At 46.8% G+C, this 25389-nt stretch overlaps 3 protein-coding genes across 8 annotated transcripts in view; 1 reads left to right on the forward strand and 2 right to left on the reverse strand.

The window, feature by feature from the left end:
• Nucleotides 1–9899, forward strand: part of otoa (otoancorin) — a 17283-nt gene extending 7384 nt beyond the window's left edge. For all 3 annotated transcript variants that reach the window (XM_060053754.1, XM_060053756.1, XM_060053755.1), the window contains exons 11-29: nt 253–395; nt 2528–2636; nt 2793–3017; nt 3140–3301; nt 3530–3670; nt 3871–3926; nt 4069–4189; nt 4360–4478; nt 4834–4975; nt 5069–5262; nt 5375–5474; nt 5713–5860; nt 6788–6975; nt 7279–7428; nt 7996–8138; nt 8338–8474; nt 8733–8830; nt 9009–9183; nt 9491–9899. In XM_060053754.1, coding sequence (XP_059909737.1) covers nt 253–395; nt 2528–2636; nt 2793–3017; nt 3140–3301; nt 3530–3670; nt 3871–3926; nt 4069–4189; nt 4360–4478; nt 4834–4975; nt 5069–5262; nt 5375–5474; nt 5713–5860; nt 6788–6975; nt 7279–7428; nt 7996–8138; nt 8338–8474; nt 8733–8830; nt 9009–9183; nt 9491–9573 — 2634 coding nt within the window. In that variant the 3' untranslated portion in view covers nt 9574–9899. The remainder of the gene's footprint in view (nt 1–252; nt 396–2527; nt 2637–2792; nt 3018–3139; nt 3302–3529; nt 3671–3870; nt 3927–4068; nt 4190–4359; nt 4479–4833; nt 4976–5068; nt 5263–5374; nt 5475–5712; nt 5861–6787; nt 6976–7278; nt 7429–7995; nt 8139–8337; nt 8475–8732; nt 8831–9008; nt 9184–9490) is intronic.
• znf687a (zinc finger protein 687a) lies at nt 9873–18339 on the reverse strand. Of its 3 annotated transcripts, XM_060053753.1 has the most exons (11): nt 18231–18339; nt 15658–17742; nt 14654–14909; nt 14029–14240; nt 13756–13943; nt 13486–13662; nt 13218–13380; nt 12773–13018; nt 12425–12528; nt 11365–11467; nt 9873–11276 (listed from the first exon to the last, which is right to left on the reverse strand). In XM_060053753.1, the coding sequence occupies exons 2-11, from the start codon at nt 17719–17721 to the stop codon at nt 10653–10655; spliced, it is 4137 nt and encodes a 1378-aa protein (XP_059909736.1). In that variant the 5' UTR covers nt 17722–17742; nt 18231–18339; the 3' UTR covers nt 9873–10652. The 3 variants fall into 3 exon arrangements, with proteins under 3 accessions (XP_059909736.1, XP_059909734.1, XP_059909735.1); XM_060053751.1 differs by having other exon boundaries at nt 13218–13662; XM_060053752.1 differs by lacking the exon at nt 18231–18339 and adding an exon at nt 17860–18186 and having other exon boundaries at nt 13218–13662.
• Nucleotides 18340–18523: 184 nt separating this feature from the next.
• On the reverse strand, nt 18524–22779 carry LOC132459321 (26S proteasome non-ATPase regulatory subunit 4-like). 2 transcript variants are annotated; one of them, XM_060053757.1, is made up of 10 exons: nt 22658–22779; nt 21965–22105; nt 21761–21875; nt 20868–20954; nt 20457–20525; nt 19749–19964; nt 19463–19568; nt 19208–19339; nt 19039–19094; nt 18524–18953 (listed from the first exon to the last, which is right to left on the reverse strand). In XM_060053757.1, exons 1-10 carry the CDS (start codon nt 22681–22683, stop codon nt 18783–18785), a joined length of 1119 nt encoding a protein of 372 aa, XP_059909740.1. In that variant the 5' UTR covers nt 22684–22779; the 3' UTR covers nt 18524–18782. The 2 variants fall into 2 exon arrangements, with proteins under 2 accessions (XP_059909740.1, XP_059909741.1); XM_060053758.1 differs by lacking the exon at nt 20457–20525.
• Between the last annotated feature and the right edge of the window lie 2610 nt (nt 22780–25389).

Genomic DNA, 25389 nt, shown 5'->3' on the forward strand with positions numbered 1-25389 from the left:
TGTGTTTTGACGCTGCCGACGACGACCAGGTGTGTGTGTGTGTGTGTGTGTCTCTGTCTGTCTGTCTGTCTGTCTGTCTGTCTGTCTGTCTGTCTGTCTGTCTGTCTGTCGATCTGTCTGTGTGTGTGTGTGTGTGTGTGTGTGTGTGTGTGTGTGTGTGTGTGTGTGTGTGTGTGTGTGTGTGTGTGTGTGTGTGTGTGTGTGTATTACATATCTCAATTATATCGTTTCCTGTCCTCCCTCCGGTTCCAGCTGTGTGAGTTCTTCCGGTCTGAGAACTTCAGCAGCTCGTTCCAGGGCGTGGCCGGGATGAGCCCAGCCCTGGCTAGGCGATTCCTGGACAGGATCAAGAAGTGCACCAACGGCCAGGAGATGCTTTCACAGCAGCTGGAGAGGTGTGTTTGCTCATTCTAATTCCTAGGCGGGAATTCTACCCATCCTCCACTGATTAACACGGTGCATGTGAAGAAGGGTCAGAGCAACTGGACCCAGCGAAAGCAGGACCAGGCTTCTTTTGAATTGGTGTCTCATTGTATGATAGGGTACATTCAGACTGGTTCAAGCTGCACCTGGGCAGGTTTCCATTCAGTTTAGAATTTGAAAGGGACTGGGTCTCACTCGGGCACAGGTGCTTTAGCCATGGGTCGCGACAGCATTTGTGTAATGTGGTGTTGTGACCTTACTGTTCTTACTGAGGCCCACACTGCGTGAAAATAGGTTTCTATTGACTGGAGTACTCCTTGATACTCCCGGATAGTCCGCAGGTAATTGGATGTATCCAGGAGTTTATCAGGTGTTACGCGGACTGGAATATGCCCTTTGGGGCCTGCTCCCTGCTCGGTGCTCGCAAGGGAACATTTGCATTCCATACCTTGAGGCACCAGTTGCCATGGTGAATAATCCCCATCGGACGCTTGTTAGGGAACATTTGCACATCACACTAAAGGCCACCAGGTATCATTCAAATAATCAAAAGTATAACCTTGGATGCTGGCTAAAGGTCTTAACCCCTCCTCTAAAACCCATTTGGTCCAGTGTGTGGACCAATGAGAGGGGTTTGATGATATTATTATTTATGTTCTATTTATTGGTGTTGCTTTACGTTAGTAGGTAGAACCACAGGTACATTCTACAGACATTCTACAATTTTTTATTACACAAATATTATACTTATATCAACTCAATAAAGCTTTAGAAAAAACAGTGGATACAAGACGTAACAGGTGGAGCAATGGGTGAGCAAGAGGGGCAGGCCGAGCCTGCAGGGTTGAGGGTAGGCTGGGGGGGGAGGAGGTGTGAAGTTGAATGGGGAGAGGGAGATCCTTTGTAATTTGTGTCTCTATGTAATGGAGGTGCAGGGTGGAGTGTGGCAACCTTTCCTGCAGGGACATTACTAGCATTTGTTCAAGGCTGCTAAACAGTATACTCTAATATTAGGCCTTCTGCAAAAACAAAAAGGAGTTTGAAGATGCAGCACTACTGGGTGCTCAAGACAGCTGCCACTGAGTTTGGATTCATCAGCCAGTGAGCCAGGACTCCGCTCTCACGATACCACAGACAGGGCCCAAGCACGCAGAGCTGAACTGGAATGGAGCAGGGGGTCATAAAAGATCTTACCTGGCCCAGGGGGTAAAAGGTATTTAACGGGGGGAAGGTCCGTATAAGATGACAAGCCAGGAGCCTCGCCCCAGGGAGCTAAGGAGCAGACGTTCCTGACTGGATCAGCACTCAACGTATTTGTATTGGACGACATTATCTTCTCTTCATTTCCCCTCGGCCGATCATTCCTTATTCCATAGTAAGGGCCACCCCATCAAACAGGATTCAAACCATGAGAATGAAGGATGGACAACTGATGTTTTCTCTAAGCCATTATTGCCATTCTGCTCACATGTAGTGCAACAGGAGAAGATGAGGCTTTAGGGTAATGTTGTTTAATCACGCATGGCAATAGCATTGTGTGTGTGTCCATACATGTGGTTTGTGTAGCTGCCAGACAGATAAAGGTAGGAAAGGAGGGAGCAGAGAGGGAGGGCAGAGCAGCAGCACCACTCAGAGGGCTGGGTGACCTAGTAAGCCCCGTAGACTGGGGGGCTGCAGCTGTATTTGCATCCGTTGGCCAGGGACCTGCTCTACTCTCAAGATCCACAGCCACCTGGTGATCGGACAATGGGGCTGGATACTGATTTATGTTTGGGTGATTGTCTCAAAAGAAAACCTTTTATCTTGCACTATTTGTTCTGTTCCTGGGAATACAAATGATCAGAGGGGAGATATATATGGATCACATTCATAATGCAAACGTTACCTAACAACTCAAATAGAGCTCAATAACCATGATGAATTGTTTCAATTGTTGTCTTTCTTTGCAACATAGCCGCATAGCCTAAACGTACTGCCTCCATTTGAAAGAATGGCTGAACTGGCATTTTCACCTCAACGCCTGATTCCTTAACCAGTAGAACGTTCTTCCTGTGTCTTTACCATGTCAAACTAAACTGATGGCTGATTGGTTTGACCCCTTCAGATTCGGTATGTTAGCCTGTTACTATAAGGACGACCCACCAGTGAACATGACCCTTAAGTCCCGCCTCCTCGCACAGCTCAACGAGTGTGACAACTTTGGAGCCAAAAAGGTACCGCCCACTTATCCTGATCCTTTGTTTGGTTCTTATGGCAGTGGTTGTGGTTTTGGTGGTGGTTGTTGTTATTCAGGTCCTTCCGCCCAGCACTGTGTCTTTATCAACATTAAGTCTCCCCACTGTTTAATTCCTCTTCCTCCCTCCCTTTAGCTGAAGAAGCTACTGGTTAAGAAGCTGATGGCGTCGGGGCAGCTCCCCAGCCTCCCAGACCTGCTGTTTATCCTGGGCTCTGGTATGTCCAAGCTCTCCGCCCAACAGCTCTCCTCGTACACCGCGGAGGAGCTCAAAATGACCCTCAAAGGAGTGGGCCGCAAAGTGAAGATGAGGTTGGGCCTGGCCCGGAAGCTGGTCAAGAGTCTGCTGAAGAAGGGGGAGGTGAGTGGGTCTGTGGCAACCAAACATCCCCATATCCTCTTCCTCACGTGTCTTTTGGTGTCTCTTCATGTTTGCGTGTTTCCTTTCTGCTTTTCATGGATCCTCCCGGTGTGCGGTATCAGAATGTGAGCGCTGAAGATCTGGTGTCAGTGGGCGGCGCTGTGAAAGGAGTCCCACTGAGGATCCTGAGGAAGATGAATGCCAAGGAGATGCTGGGTAACGGCAGTCTGGAGGACGTCACCCAGATGATGACCAAGGGGCAGAAGGAGGCCCTGATGGAGGGGGTTAGTAAAGCATGGAACTCATTTAATAATACATCTGTTTGTTGAATTGTGACTCACTCATGATCAACTATTTGATGATGATTTTTCGAGATGATTCACAATTAAACACAAGAGAGCGAATAATATCAAATAAAAATATAATATACAAAAAAAATACATTTAGAAGTACACTTAAGCGAGAGATGTTGTAAAGGTCACCGTCCAAATCGTCCATGTTTTCACCCATAGCTCCGCAAAAACGTGCAAGCCTCCGAGCTGATCATGAAGCTGCCAGCCCTCCTCCGCTCCACCCTGTCCCTGAACGACCTGAAGAGGGCCAACCTCACCTCTCTGGACCAGGTGGAGGGCAAGCAGTGGACCCGAGCTCAGGTACCACCCCGCTGCTCTGGAACAATTCCCTGGCTAGATTGACTGGTGGATGGGCATGTTTTATTCTTAAGAAACATTTGAGTTCATAGAAGGTCTTTGTATTTGAGTGGAGCAAGCAGCTCTAAAATAGCCTAAATAGCCTGCTGGTTTATGAAATGGTGCCGAGAGCTGAATTCATGTTTTTTTTTCTTTCTTCTAAGGCTATATTCCTGCTCAAAAAGCTAATGAAGAAAAACATCAAGCCCAAAGTTATAAGGTCAGACACATTGATTACAACATGATTGCTGCAATAAATTGCTCAAATATATTGAAAAGAAGAGCAATTTGACATTGGCGTAATCGTCTTAAAACCCCTGTGTGTTTGTTTTGCATGCTTGATTGCTGATTGGCTGAGACAGGCGACTGCAGCAAGCCATTCTGGGCATGACCTGTAGGATGATGGAGAGAGTTGCTGAGAAGGACTCTTTAGAAATGGTTGACGCCTTAACCGAGACTCCACAGTTGCTCTCAAAAGACCAGGTACCCACAGACATCCTCATGTCTACACACACACACACACACACACACACACACACACACACACACACACACACACACACACACACACACACACACACACACACACACACACACACAGGCATGTTTGCATACATTTTAGTATTTTTATTTTTATTTATTCAATATTTTAGGTCACCTGTGCTGCCCGGAAATTATTTGCCGCATATGAGAGCGAGAGACGCAGATATTTCCTGAACGTCACAGACCAAGAACTGGAAGTCATCCCTACTCAAATGCTGATCCACCTGGCGTGAGTCCCTCCCATTCTTCTGCCCTGACTGCCCAGAGACCCGTTTCACACTGTACAGCAACGTGTGTCCTGGTGGTTGAACCACTGCCCTCCATCCAAACCTAGTCACCCTCCCCCAACTCCTCCCTTACACCAGCGCCACCACCCCTCATCCTCACCTCTCTTTCTGTCTCCTGTGCACCTCTCTCTCTCTCTCTCTCTCTCTCTCTCTCTCTCTCTCTCTCTCTCTCTCTCTCTCTCTCTCTCTCTCTCTCTCCCTCTCTCTCCCCCCTCTCTCTCTCTATTTCTCTCTCCCTCCCTCCCCTGCCTCTCTCACGCCTGTACGGCTTGACTGACACTCGCTCCAATCTGACAGAGCCAGGAAGATCCGGAGCCTTCCAGACTCTGTGTGCGCCACCTTCCTGACCAAGATGAGTAGCGCCAACCTGAGCTCCCTGGCTCCCGGGTCCCTGTCTCGCCCGGCGCTCACCAACCGGTCACTTCTCTGCCTGGCCAATGTAAACACTGATCCTTTCTCTATGGTAGCACTGAAACACAATGCATTTTTTTTCTGTAGAGCATGTGTGGAGCGTACCTTGTGTTTTATCCAGGGCCGCAGCATGGCTGAGGTATCAAGTGAAGAGATCCTGGATCTTGGACAGCTGGTGTGCGAGCTCTCCCCAGCCCATCTCCGGCTCTTCAGCCAAGAGGCCCTCAACTCCAGCCTGCAGGCCATGGCTGCCTGCCCCCACATCCCTCGCCGACACCACATGGCCCTACTCCGCCTGCTCAAGCAGACTTATGGGTAGGAGTGACTCTCATCAAGACCGGTTTAGGTTTCATGCAGCATAACAGAACATTGAAAGACTGCATGGGGAGAGACTGAATCTGATGTGTTTTATTCTAATGTTCTGCAGAAATGTATCTGATTGGTCCCAAGAGACAATGGAGTCCTTCGGTCCTCTTCTCCTGTTGGATGAGTCAGAAATCAAAAATCTTTCGAGTTCCGTCTTCAAGGTGTGCGTCAACATCAAGTCTGTGATCTGCTCTCTCTCGTTAATATCTTATACCAGCAGAACATTTTAAACTTTCCTATTCAATAGTTGTCTAGTGTCTATGGGTTTCCAAACTACTACTACTACTACTACTGCTACTACTACTACTACTACTACTACTAATACTACTACTACTACTACTACTACTACTATTCAAAAAAGATTCAACATTCATAAGCATCACCTGATCTACCCCCAAGCCATGGCAGGAGGCAGTTCTATCTGACCTGAAGGACAGCAGGATGAATGACATCTCTAGCGACCTGAGCGCCGGCCTCAAAGCCCTGAGGAGGCTCCTCTTCTCTATCAAGACCCGGCCTGGAGGGGCCCGCAGGAGGAGAGGAGCAGGTCGGCAAGCTGTCATTGAACAGCTGTTTGATGGATCACTGCGATTTTGGTGCAATCACTATGATCACTAATGGGGCCTATTAAAGACAACGATGAAAGGAGTACAACCTTAAAGAGTGTCTTCCCAGTGAAGCCACTGTTTCTGCTGATTTTCAAATGCTATGAGATGTGTTTTGGGCTGAAAGTCCTAGGTAGGAGGGGTGTGTGTTATCCCCATGTTACGACCCACACCAACATTGTTTGTACCGTCGTTAAGTATGAGCGTTTGAATGAGCATGAGTCGTATGTGGAATGCGCTACACACCGTACATTATACCATATGTGTCTGGGAAGCCTAACTCTCGGAAGCGGGTATTAAATAAATGACTGCTCAGATGGAGCTTCACTATCCACACACATGTACCATAAATGTCTGAAAAGGTCAACTCTTCTCTCGGACGTCTTACATAGTCAACCGCTGCCTAGGCACAGTTCCACACGTCCACACAAACTGCACCGCTGGTGCCCCTTGGTCGTCACGTCAAAGGGCCTCAGAAAAGGCATTGAGACATCCCAACAAGAATGCCACCTGGCTCGCCAGCAGAGTAGAATGTCTTCCACACAGTGTTTTAAGAGAATGGCAAAAATATAGGATTTACCCCGTTTTTATCTAAATTGGGGACTTATTTCAGTAGCAGTGATCAAATGGCGTAGATTACTATGTTGACGATCATATCAGAAAATTGATCACGTTTAAGACAAAAACAATGATTTTGGGTTCACTGGCCCTTCAAATGATTATAAATCTTAACCTTGATCATTTGGTTGTCTGGTTTTCATGTATCCATCATTGATATTCAATTAGAGCCAAGTCATGATGAGACGTTTTTTAGAACAAACAGCCATTGGATGCATGTATCTTTACACCCCTGTCGTTATGTTCTGCAGACGTCGCCACCGTGGCTGAACCCACTGTGCAGCTGATTGAGGAGCTGGCAGAGGACAATAACCTCTGGACCCCCCAACAGCTGCAGGGCATGTCAACAGAGACATTCATGGCAACAACAGAAACATTGCGCTCCATCACTGATTACAGTTCAGATCAGCTGGTTGTACTTAAAGGAAAAGCTGTGGAGGTGAGGAGGAAAGCACTGGCCCTTGATCAGCTGATCTTCCTAATCATGCAGTTACTAACTGCAACTGGTTTCTAATGTGGCAAAATAACAGCAAGAATTTCAGTTTAGTTAATATTACTTTAGTCATTTAGCAGACACTTTAATACAGCAGCCTACAGGGAATTGTAGCAACGTGTCATTTAGGATCAGGTAGGGGTTAGGGCATCTCAAAAATGCTTAAAGTCTACATCCTAGAGTCAAACGCCTTAACCATGAGACTATGCATCCCCAAATTCACTCACCGTATGGCTTCATTTCTTCCAGGCATTTGGCCCGGTGGGCAGTCTAAATGAGAGTGTTTTGATCCAACTGGGGTGTGTGAGCCAGGGCTTCTCTGGCGCAGAGCTGGAGGACCTTCCCCTGGCCCTGGAGACTCTGGAGGAACTCTCAGACTGCCGCTGGCTGCAAGCGCAGGTGCATCACATGAACAATGAGAAATACCCTCTAAGATGTGGATGATGACCTAGAAAATGAGATATATATGCCATAGATTAGGGTATATAATCATGGATATATAGCGTGGATATAGGGTACAAATCCATGGATATATAGTGTTGATATAGGGTATATAGCCATGGATATATGGCATGGATATAGTGTATATATCCATGGATATATAGTGTGGATATAGGGTATACAGCCATGGATATATAGCGTGGATATAGGGTATATAGCCATGGATATGTAGTGTGGATATAGGGTATAAAGCCATCGATATATAGCCATGGATATAGGGAGTACAGCCATGGACATATACCATAGATAAGGGTATATATCCATGGATATATAGCATGGATATAGGGTATATAGCCATGGGTATAAAGACATGGATATACAGCATATGTAGCCTATATCCATGTGGGATTTAGGATATATACCTCAAAGTGAACCTCTGTTTAGTATTTCTTGAGTATGCCAAACACAATTGAACAATTATATTGTGTGTTTGACACTAAGTATGATGTCTGTTTTTGCTCACAGAGGGTCGCTATCTGGAAGGGGTTCAGTACTAGAAGCAATCTAAAAGCGGATACGCTGGGAGCTGCTGATATAGTAACGCTCAACCAGTTCATCTGTGGCCTCAGCCCTGAAGACATAGGAAAGATCCAACCGGCTGCCTTTAGGTTGGGCTATGAACACAGCACAGCCAACACTGTCGATCCATCTTGGTCGTTGCATTCATATGACCTTACATGAAGTGTGTGTGTGTGTGTGTGTGTGTGTGTGTGTGTGTGTGTGTGTGTGTGTGTGTGTGTGTGTGTGTGTGTGTGTGTGTGTGTGTGTGTGTGTGTGTGTGTGTGTGTGTGTGTGTCTGGTATGAAGGGACTCTGTGTCCTCAGTGGGAGACATGCAATGTCCGTTATCAGTCATAAGGGAATTCAAGAAGCTGGCTGTGACTTTGCTTGGAGAGCCTAGAGATTGGACTGAGGCAGAAGTCTCCACAGTGGGCAACATTGTTGGTGAGATACAAGTTAATTTGTATTCTTCCATTGGATGCGTCCTAATTCAGTGGCTGCAATGGAGCTCTGTGTTCGTTGTGTGTTTTTCTATTTAGTCCATTTTAGTAAATCTACAATCTGAAACCTGCTCTGCATTCAGTTTCAAGGGGCGTCCTAAACCCCCCTTTTCTCCTAACCACAACTTTTGCATACTGGGTGAGAGATCGTTGTTGAAACTTAAATAAACGTTTTAAATGTATGTTCCTATTTGTCTCCTAGTGGGCCTGAACGCAGACGAGATGAGGTCTCTGGAGGCCCCTGTCTTTGCCTACCTATCCAAAGACAGCATTCATCGCATTCCTGTAGAGGTGTTCTCTGTGAGTCACTTCTCAGCTTCAAACTGCTTTCTTTCATTTCTATATTATTGTACTCATTCGCCCTGTTGATTGTTTCCCCAATGGACCTTATTAAATAGCGGCTCCATCTTGGTCCTAAACTCAAGAGCTGGATTCAGGTCAATCAGACGTATTGACCAATCTCTCTCTCCTCCAAAAGGCCCTGACCCTCACTCAGCTGAGGTCCCTGGGTGCAGAAAACCTCCTCATGGTGACTCCCGCCCAGAGAGAAGCTCTGACCACAGAGCAACGGGCTGCCCTGGATGAGACACTGACCGACTCTCGTGCGGAGGGGTTAGCCCCTCAGCCTCACACCGCTGATCCCCCTCAATCAGGTAGGGAGATCATATACAAATGACCTCCGAGTTAATGGCATAAGCTCAAATCTGTAATGGTGGTTTATCAAAGACTACAATGACCAGAATGCAATGCGGTCATCAATTGTAATTTATACTTCGTAATGGCCGTTTGGGTGTCTATTTGTCACGTATCAAATATGAACAATGAAATTATACTGTTCTAAGGAGCAAAAGTGTGGTTTTTGAGGTTAGCAATGCCAAATTAATGCCATTGATCCGCTAGCGGCTGTACAATAATTTTGTTTATATTATTTTCAATCCACTGTATTGCACCTCTTACTAGGTGCTCCGTCCATGACCATTGAGGGCATCGCAGCGTTCATGAAGCCCTTCCTCTTCCTCTTCCTCGGACTGCTGCTGCTTTAGAGCCGGAGACCTCAGCTCTCACTCACGAGTAGCACTATTAAGCACTTGCTACTGTGAAGAGGACCATAGATCTTTATACTCTATATTTACAAATAATTTGTCAACATATAGAATATATATTTAGGATTCAATTGTAACTGAATGGAAGGTAATATTGATTGGTCAACGTATAATGCTTTGAAATGTGGAAAATGAAAACTGTAGGTTAAAGATGGTCATAATAGGGATACAGATGATTAAATTTGATGTCAGCAGTGCACCATGATGATGTACACAATTACAGGAAGACAACCTACATGTCATGTTCAAATAAAACATTTAATCAATTTTTTTGTCAAGGCAGTTAAATAGAAGTGACAGAGAGAAAATTCTGTCTATATAACATAATAAAGTACATTCCCCAGTGTGTATTGTACATCCAAATTATTTATCTATGAAAATCTGCTTAAATACAAGGTTATGCATGGTCATCTAGTTTAAGGCATGTTGGAGGAATACAAAGAATCACAAAATATACATCGAGTTTGTTTAAAGTTTCTCATAGGACAATACAAATCCCTAAACTACACTTAAAAAGCACAGCAGACATTCACACGATTAAAACAGACACATTAAACAAACACGCACACCTCCATCCCCTTACATGCCAAAGAAACTGTCATTCTGTTAAATATTGTTTACTTACTGTCTTTAAATAAATTGGTAGCAATTGCCTATAATGTACAACCCGGAAATTAAAAACAAAAAGTACTTTTAGAAAATCCTCATGAGTAGAGAAACTAAGATTGATGTCACATTACACTGCTGTCATCACATTGTGGTCGCCTGTGAAGACAGAAATAAAGAACAATCTGGAGTACAAAATCTATTCATCAAACTTCAGAGTGGCTCGCTGGGAGATCCTGAGTGGAAATTACAATCATGATCACTTTTGTTTCTCGAATAAAATCGCAGTAGCATTGAGTACACAGGGCGTACCCCCGACACGAGGACCAGGACATATGAAAGGCACTTTGCATTCCCTCGCTTCATCCAACGCACTTCTAAACCTGCAGCCTCACTCTTCTGCCATGACTCGTTTAACTTTTCTCCGCGGCGTTCTTGGCGTTGATGAAGGCCATCCCGTGCGTTCTGAAGTGCGTGTTCAGGTCGCTTGCTCTGTCGAAGCTCTTCCCACACACCCTGCAGGGCAGCCTGCCCTCCCCGTCCCTCCCCGGCGCCGCGGCCCCCTGGGAGGCGGGCGACGGCGGCAGCATGAGGTCCTCGTGGCTCCCGCTGGGCCCGGGGGAGGCTGCCGGGGCCAGCCGGTCCCCGGGCCCCTGGTGGAGGTCCGCCGGGGCGTCCCGGACCTTGTGGGTGATAAAGCGGTGGCGCGACAGGGAGGACGCCGACGTGAAGCAGGCTCCGCAGTGCAGGCACTGCTGGCCCCCGCCGGCGGGCCCCTCGGTGCGGTGCTGGGGGATGTGCTCGAGGAAGACCCCCTGGTCCTCCGTGGTGAACCCGCAGGGGGCGCAGCGGAAGCCGGACTCGGGGAGGGCGGGGGGGGTGGGCGCAGCTGCCGCGGAGAGCCGGGTCCTCTTTGCCGGGCTCGTTCCGCCCGCAGACGCCTCTTCTGGCTCGGCCCTCCGGAGGATCCTCCGGCCCGGGACACCCCCGGAGCCACCGTCCTGCTCCGAGGAGCTGTCGTCCAATCCGCTGGCTCCCTTTAGCCGCAGGACAGGAGGATTAGTGGCACGTTATGCACAGCCTCACACCTCAGGGAGCTCATGATAGTGATAGAGGATGTGGTACCAGTGAGGAGTCCTGGCTGACTGCAGCGGAGCCGTGTCTCAGCTGAATGTGTCTCTCCAGCATCACCCTGCTGTTGAAGGTCTTCTGACCTTTGGTACAGAGCCTACACACACACACGCACACATCTCAGAAGCATGCCACTAATGTAAATAAGAAGAAGAATGCAAAACATGTGCCCTTCGCTCCAAGCGCAAAGGACCTCACAAGATCACTGCACACAATGGTCACCAAAAGCCTCGTTCTGTAAGGACTTTATCTACAAAAAAAAACAAAAAACATTCAAATTTCTACAAATGTCCACTTAATGACCAATTGTCATACAGTGACCCTGTGTCAGCTCGAGTACAACACAGAGATAAACATGTGCCGTGTCTGAAATCGCGCACTTACGTAAGTGCACTTACATTGAGTGCACTTCATTATCCCTAAAGCACACTTACTTAAAGGCGCAGTGCTCTCATTTCTACAGTGCACTGTCAAAACAGCCTTCACGCACCTACCGGAAATGAGTTTGCAGTTTGACGGTTCTTCTTCTGTGGTATTTTTTTTTCTGCTTCATCCATAATTCGCCCATCATTTTAATAGCTACCAATTTCAATTACCATCAATCAATTTCTATCGTTTTTTTCTGTATTTATTTTAGCGCTGTATGGTTCGATTTTTTTTTTTCAACTGTTACAATGTCCTCCATTTTCAGATTTGAAATTCCCGCCCCCTCCGCTACGTAGACAAGATGGCGGCCGTTGAGGGTGGAAAGTGTCCATCGGTGCACACTCAAGTTTTAGATAGTTTTGAGTGCACCGCCGAGGTACTTCCAGTGCACTGCGTTTTGGCACAATCTCAATTTATGCGCAAAGTCCACTCAAAAAAGTAAGTGCAAGTATAGAAGTGCGCGATTTCAGACACAGCAATGGTCCGGTTCTGGACTGAGAGTTCTAGGAAGGAGTGGGAGGGACTCTCCAGGATCACAGAACAAACGGCTCCGTCCCCCAGCCTCCAGTTTGTTCTGTGATCCTGGTGAGCAGCGACCCACAAGGCCCGGCGTGTGTGGGCTACTCACTTGCAGTGGAAGCCGCGGTTCATGCCCTTGTGCTTGACCCTGATGTGGCGCCGCAGGCTAGAGGTGGTGGTGAAGGTACCCTCACACTTGGTACAGGGAAACTTCTTCAGTGTCAACAACACACAAATACATCTGGTTAGCTTTGTAGTCCTCAATTAAATACCACCAGGTTTGGTACCCCTCTCGAAGGGCCCCGTCCCGGAGTAGCCCCAGCTGACCAGCAGCCCTATCAGGGCCCTTACCAGGGGAAACATCACCAGAAATCTAATAACGCCAGCATTGGTGACGGTATATCTGAGAAAGAAGTCAGACAGTATGTAGTGGGGAGGCTTTAGGGCGAGAGCTGACCTTGCCGTGCTGCTTGGCCATGTGGGCGAGGTAGAGCTCCCGGTCTGCGTAGTGCGTCTGGCAGGGCAGGCAGCTCCACGCCGCGGGGCCCCGGGGCCGCTCGCCGCTCACAGCCTCATCCTCGTCCTCCCCGTCCCTCCAGTCCTCCCCGTCCGAGCTCTCCGTCTTCAAAGAGGCCCGGGGCTGGGAGGCGGGGGCCAGGGCCGGGGGAGGCTCTGCCTTGGCTGGGACCGTCTTATGGGAAGCCTGGAGGATGGAGTTTGAGGTAGGGGAGGGGGAGGTTGAGGGGAAGGGCCACTCATGAGGTGAGAGGTGATACTTTGTCACGTGTAAGTGTGCTTTTGGATTTGGACCCACTCAAAAAGCATCCTTGAATAAAATTGGAATTGTACATAATTTCTGTAAATACTAAAGGAATAAAAACGGTATCCAAGATGGACGTTACCGCGATGTGGTCCACCAGCGAGGTCCTCTGGGAGTACAGCTTGGGGCACTCGGGGCACTTAAACACGTGCACCGTCTGGTTGGCCAGGTGGGTGTCAAAGTGCACGTAGAGCAGGGACTTCTGGGTAAACACTGTGTCACACATCACACACTTATAGATCAACCTGCGGAGGAGAGAAAAGAAGATCTCCCAGTTCAGAACACCGTTGACAGGAGTCACAAAGGCTAGCCAAGCATGTGCGTGCGTGCGTGCGTGCGTGCGTAGGTACTTGGGCTGGCCCCCGGTGAGGGTGGGGTGCTGGGCCGTGATGTGGTTCTGGATGCTGGGGGAAGACTTGAAGGCCATCGGGCAGCTGGGGCACTTATGGAACATGTCACAGTGAGCCATCTGGATGTGAGACTTGACCGAGATCAGACCTCCGAACACCACCTGGCAGCTGGAACACCTGCGGAGGTGAAGGACACGGAAGAACATCAGCTCACCTGAAACACCCCAGGTCTATGTTTACCCGTGGCCTCTGCGGACCAGCGGCGCTCACCGGTATCCGATGCGTCGGGTGAAGTGCAGGCAGGCCTCCTCCAGGTGGGTCTGGAAGGCCGCCTGGCTGGCCGCCGTGCCGCCGCACTCGGGGCAGACGTGGGGGGGGAGGGCCTTGTGGATGCGCTGGTGAGCGCTGGCGCTGCAGCCGTTGGAGAGCAGGATGGGGGGAGAGCACTCCTTGCACGGCTGGAGGGGTGTGGAGAGGGCAGGTTAGCAGCGTGGTCACGTGAGGTGGGATACCGACCGTACGGCGTTAGGAGAGCGGACTCACGCTGCTGTACGCTGGGTTGAGCTCCTGGAAGTGAGCGGCCACCTCTTCTTTGCTGCTGAACTGAAGCAGACACTCGGGGCACTTGTTGCCGGTGTACTGCACCGCTTCGGCCACCACCTTCCTGCCGGGGGGGGCCTGCTGTGGCTGTACAGCGGGGGCCGAGGTGCTCACACTGGGGGTGGAGGAAGACGATGGTCCGGCGGAGGAAGTCACTGAGGAAGAGTTGGGGAGAACAAAGCAGCCCGATTTCACATTGGCCATATCACGTATATATTCTCGCCCTACTCTATAGGGGTGGGAATCACAGGGTACCTCACGATACGATGTTGTACGTGATACATGGCTCGCGATACAGATAATATGGCGTTACAGCGATTGTGCAATAATTGATATAGTGTTAGACAAACAAACGTGTTGCTGTTTATTTCCTGTCTAACCCTGTCATAAAAATGCGAAATAAATTCTTAAAAGAAAATAATATTATAGCAATATTTTGCGCCAGTGAATCGATTCTCGCATCGCACGAAGAAGGGCGACGATATATCGGCGTATCGATATTTCGTCCCACCCCTACTACTCCTACTACTATATGATCCCAGTATCCAAGGGGGTGGGTATCACTGACCAACGGCTGCAGGCTCCTGCTGTCCGATCATCTGCTCCACGGTGACGGGCTTCATGATCAGGTGGGAGCACTGCATGACCAGCCCGCGCTCCTTGTGCTCGCGGGCGTGCAGCAGCAGGCTGCACTTGTTGAAGAAAGCCAGCCGCTTGGCGCAGTGGTTGCAGGTCACCTCGATACGCAGCGAGCGGCGGTCGTAGTGCCGGGACAGGCTGCGCTCCAGGGCGAAGGCATCGCCACACTCCAGGCAGCGGTAGCCCTGTGGCAGGGGGAGAGCTCTCCAAGTTGGATACAGTGACATAGGCGGCGGCACACTTTGATTCATATTCATAACTTTCAGTCATGTTCTAAACACAAATTAAACCGAATCCCAATCCCAGCACGATTTTCTATTAGCCTGGCTCCGCCCGCCTACGTACTTCCGCTCAATTTTCAATTCCCTTACTACGTCTGGGTTTGCGGTTTGAGGCTTTCTCCGGCCAAATTTTGCCGGTCCAATCAGCGAACAGAGGGAGGGGCTGAGAACAATGACGTTGAGGTCGTGCTCTAGTTTCAGTTGCAGTCAAACGTTAGCGATTGGTTATGGCACATTCAGAGTGGCACTGGGCAGATCGTATAGTTTTAAACTCCAACAGACACCGGCCCTCAAGTGAGTTAACGTTTGTCAATAGAGAGTGGCCAGACTCTCTGTGCAAATTAAATGAAGTACGAGAGTCTGGTAGGACCAGTCTAATTTTCGATCACTTTCCAGTTCAAATAAGTCAAAAATTTGTATCTGGTCTTATAAATAAATATAAATAATTAATTAATTAAGTATTAATCAACAAAAAATTAAATGAAAACAATCAGAAATCAACAGTCTAATAATACTTTATTTTGTGATTGAACTTTAAGAAGGTAACCCCTAGGATCTTGGTGTATAATCAGAATTTGACTGACTTCCAAATTAACTTGCATGGTCTTTAATCCACATAAAGGACATGGAAGCCACTGGGGGGTGTTGTTACCTGTGCAGGCAGGGGCAGGCCCCACTCGGCGGGAGGGGGAGAGCTGAGGTCTGGCTTGTAGCTGGGCAGCAGGTTCTTGCTGTTGAGGATCTTGTTGAAAGCCTCCACCAGGTTGGACTGGCTCTTGGAGATGATGGCCCCCGTGTTGTTCACGATGGAGGCGGGCCTGCTGCTCCCCTGGGGGGGCTGGAGCGCGGCGGGCGAGGACACCGCCAGCCCACTGGTCAGCGTCTTATGGCCGAGGCTGCGCAGGTCGGCGCCCGCTGACCTGAACCTTGGGGAGGAGGAGATGGTGGGCAGCGCTGCCGACTTAGTGATGCTGACGGCCGCCGCGGAGACCTTTGCTTTGGTGTCTGCAGAACCTTTGCTGCTCTTCACCTTGCTGGCGGCCACCAACATGGCCGTACTGGCGTCCTGGAGCGCCGACGCTGCGGCAGGGAGTTCGCCACCCTTTGCTGTTTTTTTCAGAAACTGTTGGGCTGCGTCGGTCTTGGGCTTGCTGGTGAGAGGGGCCGGTGGTGGGAGTGGCGGTGGTGGTGGGGTGGAGACCGCTGCCGCCTTAGAAGAGGCTCTGCCTTTCCCCGCTGGTCGGGTCACAGTCCTCGTGATGGCGCCCGTAGGTGTTTTCACCATCTTGATTTTGACTTTAAGCGGGCGGGAAGGAGATGACATTCTGCCTGTGACTGCGGTAGTGGTCGACACAAGAGCTGCAGTGGATGAGTCTGCTGTCAGACTCTCCTTATCCATTTTCCCTTCATATTCAACCTCCATTTTATCCACATCAGCTTTATTGACGCCTCCTGTTCGGCTGTCCTGACTTAAATCACTGTCCATGTGCTCCACTTTGTCCAGACAGGTCCCTTGGCTGAAGGCGGCAGGTTGAACTGGGCTTGGGCTGCTCTTGGGGATCACATAGCCCGTTTGATCGGGCGGTGGGCTCTCGGGAGAGTCTCTGTCATCTATCACATGCTCAGGGTATTCCTCCTCTTGTAAGGTGGAGCCCTTCTGGTTAGTGGAGATGTGTGCTTGTGGTTGCTGGGAGACTAAGGGCGGAGTAGGAGACGTGGACGGCAGCTTCTTGGGATGAAGTTCAGTATTTAAAGACGTCAACAAAGAGGAGAGACGAGGAGCACCTGGATGTTTACCAGACTCTTTTTCAGGAGAGCAACGCTGCTTCATGGATACGGATCGCCGGGGATATTTTGGAGGAGAGGTAATCAGCAGCTCTGGGCTTTCATGAATCATTAGTGGGCTTCCTAAATCAGGCTCTGAATCCTCTTCATCGGACTGAATGATGTGCCTTAACCTGTCTCCTGTACTCTCGGCCTGGGTAGGACCGGAGGCTTGTGTACTGTGATGATAGCCCGGCTTCTGTTGTAGTTTGTGTTTGAAAAGAGGCGGTGGGTTTTGGTTTGAAGGAAGAAAGTGTGTGGAAGCTGATGAAGCTGGAGGTTGGACGGCAGAGCAATCAGAGATGATTGACGACTGCGGGTAGAGGAGTGGGTTCAGCTTGCTCATGAGGTCGGTTGTATGTCTAAGAGATTCTATTTGAGCTAGTCCCCTCTTATTCTCTTCACTAGAGGGCAATGCAGAATCACTTGACCAGTGGTCTCCGTTAGCCTGTTCCTTAGACTTGATGCCTGATTCTTCAAAGCCATTGGACTTCTGAGGTCCACTTCTAGGGTCACTGAGTGTTTTCTGGCTCAGCTGAGAAGCAGGAAGAGTATCACCCTCGTGTTTAGAGTCTAATCCACAAATAAAAAAACTGTCTGTGCTATCAATCGAAGGTTTGGCATCGTTTGTGAAGGTGTTATCAAGTTCTCCAGAGGATTCAGGCCTGACTCTATTCTTCACTATTACACTGACTACTGGGGGGTTGCTTTGGGAAGCTGGCGAACACGGAAAGCTAGACGGACTACCGTCGTCTGTTCTGCTTTTCCCCGAGTTCCCCTCCTGCTCCTCGCTCTCTTCTGGACTCGACTGAATGGCTTCCTTGGCATCAACGTCGGGAATGTCAAACGCTGCCAGCAGGTCGTCAAAATCGGGGGTCTTCATATCCCCCATTACCTGCAAAAAGCGTGAGACCTGAAAGTGTACAAACAACTTGCTAAATGCACGCAATAGTTCCTTCACGTAACTTTTAACATTTCTAATCAAATATCTAAAGTGAAACTAAAATAAACAGGATCGTCTCAATAGTACCTATTTGTAAGACGTAGTTGTGCGCTATCTGGACACGGCTCAGCGTGTCATGTCAGTCCTGCCAGCGTTGTTGCCAGATTTCGTGCCCAATCTTGCAACACTTGCTACAGCGCGCTGCAGCCAGGGTTGCCAGATTGGTCTGAAAATTGGCCCCAATCTGGCAACACTGTCTGACACGTTAGAGCGGTGGGTCACTGGTTAGCCACCACAGCTTTAGCATAGCTGGATATCGTTGTGTTTCAACTTTGCCTTCTTTTTTTAATATCTTGCTGTCCCTGCCGTATTATTGTAACGTGTTTCTAATGCGTGTAACATATGTAGCCAACTTTCATACATTTATACTAACAACAACGTCAATAAACTTTGTTTACCTGCTAGCAGAATTGTTTCCTGCCTTTTCTTTCTGGCGCAGAAGTTAATCGTCACTGGTCGACTGGTACACGATTGTATGAGCTCAGAATGAACCCTACCGGTGGTGCATAGCTACTGTGCCGATGCCCGCTAAAGCGAGAAAAAGCTCAACCCAGTGGTAAAAAAGTTGTTGCCATTTATTTACATTTGCTGTTCGTTTAATTGATCAAATCCTAAAGGAAAAAAAAAAGGTCTAGATTGACATGGAAGACCATTTCCTCCCTAAATCGTTTCATAAATTTGCTCACCAATGGCAATTTTCATATTGTACGTTTATTAAGTAGTTGTTGCAGTCATCGCAATACAAAAGCCTCAATTATGTCCAGACTCAAACATGCACAAATAAACTCACGCACACTAATGTCACACATGTTTCAAATAGAAAAATATTGAAGGAAGTTGACATGAAGTTTATGGTTGTACAGAATGCCTTGTCAAGTGAGTTCAGGTTAATCGGTTAAACTGAAATAAAATTACACCTGGCCTTATTTTGTTTATTAGTCCTACACTCTTTATTTATTGCTTTCCTCATCCTTCTTGGCGTCAGGTTTTGACCCTGTTTGGGGAGCAAGAGAACCCATTGCATTGCGGATGGCTTCGTTATTGGGGTCCACTCCAGGGAGATTTTCTAAGACACTCTGAAGAAACTCTGGGTCTTGCATGACATCGTAGTCCTCCTCATCCTACGGACATCAAGGATGATACAAATCAATGTAAACTAATAACAAGGAAGATGTGGCAAATATTTCCCTGGGAATGGACTCTTACCTTGGCCTCAGTGGATTCCATGTCAGCCCCAGTGTCCATGTCCTCACCTCCAATCTCTGAGACAGAGGGACAAACTTGCATTGTAAACCAATGTGAATCATTGTAATAGAAAGCTGTATATCTATATGCAAATCAAGGTCATGCTTCTCAAACGTTTTTAGTGACCAACCTCCCCCCTGCATGGACATCTGCAGTGCATATGCGATCTGCTCGTCCTCCGTCATGCGGCTGAAGTCAGGCAGAGCAGGTGTGGCTGTGTCCGTCTGAGTGACAGACATCTTCAACAGGGCCTCCTCACTCTCTGCAACAGAAACAAATGAAACAAAGGAAGGAATAAGAAGAGAACACTTGGCGAAAGAAGAGAACTCCAACAGAACAACAGAGTTGGATTGGGTGCCAAACTGAGTGGTAGACACTCGCTTACCGTCTGCAGGGGAGGGCACCCCGGCCTCAGCCGCAGACACCACAGAAGCTCTACGGGCCTCGTCCTCCTGTCTCTGCCTCTGCTCCTCCATAGATACTCTCAAGGCCTGTAGATAGTTCAGAGGAATAATGATCACCAACTATCTGTAAACTGGTCCATGATACAAAAATTATAATTGAAAGGCCTACTGGCCTTATGCAAATCATCGAGTCTTCTAATAAAATAGGATTAACCAAATGGTTAATGCCATGTTGCAATATGTTGCAACACATATAACAATGTTTACCAAGGCCAGTTCAGGGTCTGCGCTTGGATCCACTCCAAACTCAAAGTCACTGGCCCCAAGGCCGAGGATAGCACCGCCCTCCCCGGCCAAGATGGGTGAGGAAAGGAGAGCATCGGCCAGGCTGGGCCCTGGAGGAACGGTAACCAGGTGAGATCCCGCTCCCTCTTTTCCATTCAGGGTGTTTATGAAGGTAGTCAGCTTCTCTGTGTTAATCTCCTGTGGGTAAAACATAAAAGGGTCTTACATACACGATCTGGCCGGTGCTTGATGCTGAAGGCCACGTACGAGTTAGGTTTAAGCTTCTGTCACTTATGGTATAACGTCACAATGATTGTGGACGTGTGGAACTTCATCTGGACAGCGGTTGCTGTTGATATCCATATCGGAAGTATTGTTATGTTTCTCAGACAGGATGCGTGTGATTGGCGGAGCTCTGTTTGGGCATCAGTTGATATTGATTTCTGCGAGAGGGTTGCACTTCTCAGGTACTCGTAGTATAATGCCAATGAGTGGCATTTTATATACATCATCGCTCAACATAACTCTCATACACAACGGTAAAAAAAGGGCGTGGGTAGTAACCTTGGGGAGAACTCGCCATCTTCCTAGAACTCGTAGCCTAAAACTCATTTTTTCAAATCTCATGGGATTCAAATTCAAGCGGAATCAGGGGGTTCCACTCACACCTTAAAGAAGAAAAATAAATACCTCCTCTCCAAAGTTTATGATATCCACATTGACCTTTTCCTTTTTGAGACGCTTGGCCATTTTAATCAACTAGGGGAGAGGAAAACATCGTTCAACAAATTAAGCACACACCTGCTTTTTGTCAGAGACAATAGTGTGCTCACAATTTGAGAATACTAGCTAGTTGTAAAATTTCAGCTCATAATGAAGCCATACAATAAAACATTGTTTGGTCCAAAACTGAAAGCTTTTGGCATAAATATTAAATTTCATCAAACGTATCTAGGTAATCTATATGTCCAGCAACATTAGGTGTACAACATGTACTAAAGAGGTTGATTGCAATACGGTTGCTTGCTTGACACATGTTTAAGTAAATAACAAATTGTTCAATAGTGGCAACTGACATTGAGTACAAGACGCCAAACTTACATCCTTCTCGTTGTCTTCAACTGGACTGCCAACAAATGCAATGATGCGCATCTTGTGGTTTTTCCCCTGTCTGTGCTTCAGAGCAAGCTGCAGAGGAGACAAAAACAGTGAACCAGGGACTATACTTCAGCACTTTCGCACTTTACTATATTGCACCTTTATTTGAATCACAATAACTACTTCACAACACTGTGAATATTCTATTCTGTATAATGTATGCACTGTGTCTATATATGTTGTGTGTATTCATTGTTGTCTTATTGCACTATTATTGTGCTATGTTATATGTTTGTTATTGTCTTTTTGCATTATTAGGTATATTATGTAATACGTTGTTTGGTAAATATATTAATAGCACATTTGGAGGATGGGGAAACGCAATTTCGGTCCTCTATGTAACTTCTTAAACGGTCGGTCTGACATTAAAGTTCACTTTGACTTTGACCATTGATTGAACAATTTAAAATGAATCTCCTAGAAACGAATGCACTTGATCCTGTGTCCTGAACTCCATTTATTTCTATGGTTTGCCTGATGCTGAGTAGGGGGCCGGGCGGAAAGCCTCAATGGTCTTATTTTGTGAAAAACAGTATGGACTTTTTTGTGCCTCTTGTGACACAGAAGTTGAGAAACAGTTGAGAGGGACGGGAAAACTGGTCTGGAGAATAAAGTCGACGACATGCAGCACAGCACCGCAGGTGGCAGTCGAGCCTGGTTCCATACGAAGTACTCAAACCTTAGTGTCACTAACATTTGGTTACTTGAAAATAGCTAATACCGTGTGTTTTTGTTATTTTCTCAAACATCCTACCTTGTTGCCTTTAAAAGGAGAATTAAGAAGATTCGAAGCTACTTGGAGGCTGCAGTGATTTATATTCAGTCCCTCTACTCACATGTGCCACCCTGATGCCTGTGCAGAAGCAGATGTTTCCACGGGGCTGGACAGCGTGCAGCTTGGACAGAATCCTTCCCGTGTCTGGAGTCAACGTGGTCAGCACTTCGCAATTGCTGACAAAATATGTGCATATTTTTATTATTAATATTAACGGTAAATTCGTTTTTTTGCTCAATGTATACACAATGTGTTGCCTTCTTACTCGGCCATAGTAATGAGGCCCACGTTGTTCTCTGGGTTGCTGCGGGTCTTTGAGTGACAGACGATATTCACTGCGTCCTGTTGGGCTTGTAGTCTTGTGGGCATGAAGTCTCCATTGCGCATGTATTCACTGTTATCCACACTAAGAGAGGAGACAAAGTGGTCTGATGAACCCAACTATCCAAAGCTTTAGTTGAGTCTGGGGATTCAGTGAAAATTGTGCTGACGGTTGACACCAATGGCATATGTCAGGGCTTTGCCATCATTAGACTACGCTATATAGATCCTATAGCCACCCAATTATAGCTATTCATTAAGATAGACAACAATACCTGAATACAGATCAATACAAGATGAATTGCTGAGGTCCAACAGTCGTGTTTTTCTCATCAGAACAGTCAACACAATAAAACGTTAGCCCAACACTAGTATCTCGAGAAGAATCGTTAAGGACGGAACCAGTGGCGAACGATATCTTCCAGATAGGATGACATTGTTGTAAGCTAGCTGGGAAAATGACTCAGGCGTTCACTGAGCCCGCACTGATGATAAACAAGGGACACGCAGGTTATTAAATGTTGACTTAGGACCAGAGCAAGGCCACCGGGTCACCTACTTTAGGAGACAATGTGGATAAAAAATAAAATAAAAATAAAGAAACATTTACACGCAATATCAAATTGTATGTTCTTACCAAACCATAGTACTTTCGAGCCCCATTTTGGATTCTCCACTGGTTGTCAAAGCTATCGTGGAGGATTATGGGAAATGGTGTTCGGGGGAGAGAGGAGTTATCTTGATGCCACGGACACCAGCCTTCCGAGTTGCAATTGTGACGTAATTTCCGGTCTCGGAACATTCATAGCGTTCCCGTTTGTCTTTGCGATTGTGTCATGAAATTGGCTAGTCGTTGTTTATTGTTAGCTACATTAGAAAATGGTCATAGGCAAAATGGGTTGAGACTGTGGACCAGAACAGGCTGAAAAAGATGCATGTGATTTTAGAGATTAATATGACAAAGAATTTTGAGTCCAGGTTATTCTGGTAAGGAGAAATAAGGCTAGTTCATCATTTTTTTTTTAAATAGCACCACCTTTGGGTGTAGTACCACAATTTGGGTTTATTGGTATTGGTATCCACCTAATAATAGTTGTATGTTTTTTATACAATAACAAAATGGTCACATAAGAAAAATGGGCTAACTGCTCTCTAGATTTATAGAATTTTTTAACATTAAAGGGGACCTATTATGCTATTCGATTTTTATGACCTATAAACGTTGTTATAATGATTGATAGTCATGTTTAACCATGCACAAAAAACGATGTAGATTTTCCGGAAACTCTTCTTCTCATCTGGGCGCTTTCAGCATTCTCTCGGTTTCGTCCTTCTCCGCCCCCTCGCCCCCTTCCTGCCAACCCAACTCCGTTGTGATTGGTTACCTTCCTTGAAGCACGCGTGCGGGCAGATTTGACCAGGCATATGGGGGCGCGGCAGGAGTGCCTCTACGTAGATGATTTCCCGGAAATGTGAACAAGTGAATCGCAAACGTTGTCCCGAGTGTTTAGCGCTCTTCACAGCCACCCCAGACTGTCAGCAGGGAATACGTCGAAATGCATGTACTTCATTATTTGACACTTTAGTATGGTTAATTATGACTATCAATCATTATAACAACGTTTATAGGTCATAAAAGTAGAAAAAGCTTAATAGGTCATTTTTAAAAAAAAATCTATAAATTGTGTTTTGAAATAAATATAAGCTTTGTGTTATGTGTAAATGGACCTTGAGTCTAATAATAAAAGGTTGATGATGATGATGATGATGATGTGTGGGGCAGTTAGCTGAGTTCACCAGGTGTGTTTTTATATGGGTAGGTCAAAAGGTCAAGCCGCATAATGGATTTATAGCATTTTTTGAGAGTAAAAAATATTTATAAAATCAAAGGGTGGGTTTTTTGAGAAAAGATGCTTTGTGTTATGTGTGGGGCAGTTAGCTGAGTTCACCAGGTGTGTTTTGATATGGGTAGGTCAAAAGGTCAAGCCGCATAATAGATTTAAAGCATTTTATTAACATTAAAAATATATATCAAATCAAACTATTTTTTTTTTTTTTAATTAAGCTTTGTGTTATGTGTAGGACAGTTAGCTGAGTTCACCACATGTGTTTTGACATGGGTAAGTCAAAAAGTGAAGCTGCATAGATTTAAAACATTTATCAACATTGTAAATAAAATCAAACTGTGTTTTTTTTTTTACAAAATAAGGTTTGTGTTCTATAGGCAGGCCTTGTATTAACACATCAAAGTTGGTTTGACACAAATTCGTCCATCGAAGCCAGTGCTAAATAGATTTTTCGAAGGTGTCGAATATCCAACGTTCAATATAAAACCGACTTTACCATGCTCAAGCTGTGAAGGTATCTCCAGAGATAAATTGAAATAGCTACCTCTTTTGAATTGTCCACTCTCTATATTACATCAGAGGGCTTTTATGATGCATATGTTTTTTTTATTGCATAATTCTATATATATTTTATCTTGGTAGACGACCGATTTTCAGTCATTGCCTGCTAGTTAGTCAGCCCGATTTCGCCAGCTGTGAAGGTATCACTGCACCAGAAGTTAAATAGTGAATCTCTGACAACTTTTATTAAGTAAGTTATTGATGTAGGATTACCAGGATCAATAAGGTTGATTAACAACGGGTTTAATCTGCTGAACCTGACGGTGTTAGCTAATCAGCTGAGTACTGTGTGTCTGATGCTAAAGTTAGTAGAAATAAGGTTGCTTTTGTCTAACTATACCCTTGTAAAGGCTGTTGGATTACATATATGAATGCAAATTATTCCACACAAAAAATATAAACCATAATGAGCTTAAAAAATGTTATTACACAGACAGTATTGTCATTATTTTTTTCATAATGTAAGCTTCTGTCCATCCCTTCCCCAACTTGGCAGCAATTCGGCCATGTGTGGGGAAACAAATCGACATACAGGCTATTCAAGGTCTTCTCTGATTATTTTCCCTCTCCTGCAGGTGGTTGATGCTGGTGCTGTTGGCGGCGGCTACTGCTGATGGTGGATGCTGATGGTGGATGCTGCTGAAGGCTGCTGATGGTGGATGCTGCTGATGGTGGATGCTGCTGAAGGCTGCTGATGGTGGATGCTGCTGATGGTGGATGCTGCTGAAGGCTGCTGATGGTGGATGCTGCTGATGGTGGATGCTGCTGAAGGCTGCTGATGGTGGATGCTGCTGATGGTGGATGCTGCTGAAGGCTGCTGATGGTGGATGCTGCTGATGATGGATGCTGCTGAAGGCTGCTGATGGTGGATGCTGCTGATGGTGGATGCTGCTGAAGGCTGCTGATGCTGGATGCTGCTGATGGTGGATGCTGCTGAAGGCTGCTGATGGTGGATGCTGCT

This window comes from Gadus macrocephalus, chromosome 6 (genome assembly GCF_031168955.1).
Source record: "Gadus macrocephalus chromosome 6, ASM3116895v1".
NCBI lineage: Eukaryota > Metazoa > Chordata > Actinopteri > Gadiformes > Gadidae > Gadus > Gadus macrocephalus.

Excerpts from the sequence above, each read along its gene's own strand:
- znf687a (XM_060053751.1), bottom strand. The coding sequence starts at position 17,721 with ATGGGGGATATGAAGACCCCCGATTTTGACGACCTGCTGGCAGCGTTT. Across the intron at positions 14,241-14,653 it reads GCAGGAGCCTGCAGCCGTTG|TGACTTCCTCCGCCGGACCA; the intron begins GTCAGTGATACC and ends ACTCTTCCTCAG. Across the intron at positions 13,019-13,217 it reads CGCTGGTGGACCACATCGCG|GCTTCCCATAAGACGGTCCC; the intron begins GTAACGTCCATC and ends TCCATCCTCCAG.
- LOC132459321 (XM_060053757.1), bottom strand. The coding sequence starts at position 22,683 with ATGGGGCTCGAAAGTACTATGGTTTG. Across the intron at positions 20,526-20,867 it reads TTGAAGACAACGAGAAGGAT|TTGATTAAAATGGCCAAGCG; the intron begins GTAAGTTTGGCG and ends CCTCTCCCCTAG. Across the intron at positions 19,569-19,748 it reads CAGACCCTGAACTGGCCTTG|GCCTTGAGAGTATCTATGGA; the intron begins GTAAACATTGTT and ends AACTATCTACAG.